Here is a 2,865-nt window from a genome sequence, read left to right on the forward strand (position 1 = left end):
GTCTGTATGGCTTACTGTGGGGCTGAATGGCTTTGGTCAATGTATCTCTCTGGCCTCAGTTTCCTCATCTGGAAATGGGGATAATCACAGCATTTGCAAGAAAAAGGATTAAATGAGATAATGTAAAAGAAGCCCAGCGCTTAGCACATAGTAGGTGCTCAATAATTGGGACCTATCATCATATTTAGCATTATGCAGGCCATGGTAGGCACAGAAGAAATTATGGTAAAGAATACAGCATGGGTTGAAAGAAAAGGAGGTGTTCAGATGGGTTCCCCAAGCCAAGCAGACCAAGCTCCCAGCAGGCTGCCTGGGCATTATCTGTTACCAGCTGCCCAAGGGCCACCCCCCATCCTGGCCCACCCAGCCCAGACTCACGTCCCGAAGGTTGAAGGTGACTTCCAGCTTACTCCAGAAGCTGTCTGCGAAGGCAGGGTACATGTCCAGCACCTCCAGCAGGTCTGCCCGCTGGATCTTGTGCAGGTCGCAGTAGGTCAGGGCCCGCACGTCTGCACTGGATTTGCCCGGCTGGGCGTGGAGGCTAACAGGCTCCCCAAAGATGTCATTCTTTCCTGCCAGTCAGAGGGGCGGGGGTTTCTCTAGGATCTGGCTCCAAGCTCTCTTCTAAGGCTCTTCCCTGAGGGACCCTTGTCCATGACCTCTCTCTCACCCCAGGGATTCTGCCAGGGGGGTCGGGTGCTCAGGATCAAGCTCTGGGACAAGGCTGGATGTCCTTGCTGGGGATGAGGACTGTGCCCTTACCTTGTCCTTTGAGCTCTGCAGAGACACCCCCCCTTCCAGAACGTGGGTGCTTCAGCTGTTTCTGGGCCCTCCGGGCCACCCTCTATCAGAATCCCCCCTCCTAGTTCCACATGGGGGTCAGTGGGCAGTAAAGGACACTAAAGGCTCCTTGCTCAACCTCTTCCCCTCTCCGCAGCCTGCTGCAGTGACGTAAGAGTGCAGGGAGTCCAGGCCAGGAGCACCTAGCCCCCAGCTCAGGGCCCGATGCTTCTGTCTCTTTGTGTTCCCACTCCCCATTGTGGGGCCAGGTAACCAGCATGACACTGGCAGAGGAAGCCCGGGAAGTCACTTCCCCTCTTTGGACCCCAGTGTCCACATCTCTAAAATGGGTATAACCATATCTCCCTTGTCTACCCCTCTGGGCTGTCCAGAGGAGCAGATGTGATGCTTGAGAAAGTACCTTGAATAGCAAGAGGCAATTCAAGGCATTGGTATCGACAGATGTCACAGGATGGACATGGGCTGACACTTGGGGCATGTGATGAGGGTATTGGGCCCTCCTGGTGTCAGGTACAGTGCTGGCCACAGGATGTAAACATGAATAAGATGCTGTTCCACCCTCACATCCCCATGAGATAGGCACATAAGCAAGAACTAGTTTACAGAATGATCTTTGACCTTAGAACAGGTAAGAGCCAAGAGCTATGGTGCCATAGAAGAGGGAGGGGCTCATCTACTAGGAGTGGTTGGAGAGCAGGGAGGAGGGGGGCTTACAGAGGAACTGAAGTGGGGGCTGGGTTGTGAGAATTGACGAGGACTAGGCCCCAAGGAGAAGGGCAATCTGGCAGAAAAACAGTGTGTGGTCAGTGCTATAGTCAGGGCTGGGGGCAGAGAGCCCAGGGCTGGGTGCTGACTGCTTTGATGTCTGAGCTCCCTGCAGGAAAGTCCAGCCCCCTCAGTCTGGTCATGCTGTAACAAGGGTCACAGACAAAGATGGGTGGAGGCCAGGACATGTCCCCCAAGAGAAGAAGATCAAAGGTCATTCATGAAAGAGGGGACTGAGGCCTAAAGATGGAAGGGACTTGCCAGGATTACCTATGAAACCCGGGATCTTGAAATCTGGGCAACATTATAAAGCGATGGCTTTCTAGTAGATGAAGGATTATGATCTAAAGTCCATTTCCACTCAGAACAAAATGAGAGTTCATGCTCTGACTGAAACTTAGATTGGACTGGCTTCTTCATTATTAATAATAATCATTATCCCTCCCACACGCATGGTGCTTCTAAAATAGGCTGGCAGTGAGGGAAGGTCTGAGAGAGGAGCCTGTGCTTGAGCTCAGCCTTGAAGAGTGGCCAGAGCCTGCCAGGCAGGGGTGCAAGGTCGGTGCCCCAAGAGGAGCTGCGGCACTTGCAAAGGCAGGGGTGTGTGACCGACAGGCAGCTTTAGAGAGTGACAAGTAGTTTGCATGGCTGGAACCGGAAGTACCAGGGGGAGGGTGGCAGGACTTAGGGTAGCTAGACTGGGGAAGACTGTGCCCACAGGTATCCACTCTTGTCCTGTGAGCCAGGGGGACCCATGGAAGATTTTGAACAGAAGAGGAATATGCACAGATGTGAATTTCAGGTCACTGGCAGAAGGTGGAAGACGGAGGGTGGGAGTAGACCAGACGCAGGAACATGGGAAAGGAGCTCCGGACACCTGTCCAGGAAGGACACTGTGAGGGCTAGACCCAGGCAGGGACAAGGAGACGCGTGTGGGACAGAGAGGGAGACAGAGGGGCTCTGTGGCTGCCTGGATGATGCGGGCAGGAAGGTCTCTGGCTCAGGCAATGGGTGGTTCACAGTGACGGGGATGCCAAAGGAGCGGCTTCTGAGGGCGGATGGAGATTTCAGGTTGAGATATGTTGTTTGCTCTGCCTCAGGAATAGAAGGGTGGCCATGCCCAGGAAGGAATGGAATGTTTCTGGTCTAAGGAGAGATTGGGGCTAGGACAGAGTTCTGGGAGTGCTTGTGGCACAGATGGAGGTTGAGACCCTGGGAGCAAGAAGCTGGCCCAGGTGAGAGTGTAGTATGAGAAGACACCAGAGCCTCATGCATGGTGACACCAGCTGAGGGCAGACC

At 54.0% G+C, this 2,865-nt stretch overlaps 1 protein-coding gene across 1 annotated transcript in view; it reads right to left on the reverse strand.

Moving 5' to 3' along the window:
• Nucleotides 1-2,865, reverse strand: part of KCNH6 (potassium voltage-gated channel subfamily H member 6) — an 11,687-nt gene that overhangs the window by 3,259 nt on the left and 5,563 nt on the right. The window contains exons 6-7 of the mRNA XM_023756739.1: nucleotides 671-680; nucleotides 379-572 (exon numbers count right to left, since the gene is read on the reverse strand). Of these exons, the coding sequence (XP_023612507.1) occupies nucleotides 379-572; nucleotides 671-680 (204 nt within the window). The remainder of the gene's footprint in view (nucleotides 1-378; nucleotides 573-670; nucleotides 681-2,865) is intronic.

This window comes from Myotis lucifugus, unplaced genomic scaffold (assembly GCF_000147115.1).
Source record: "Myotis lucifugus unplaced genomic scaffold, Myoluc2.0 scaffold_99, whole genome shotgun sequence".
In the NCBI taxonomy this organism is placed as follows: Eukaryota; Metazoa; Chordata; class Mammalia; order Chiroptera; family Vespertilionidae; genus Myotis; species Myotis lucifugus.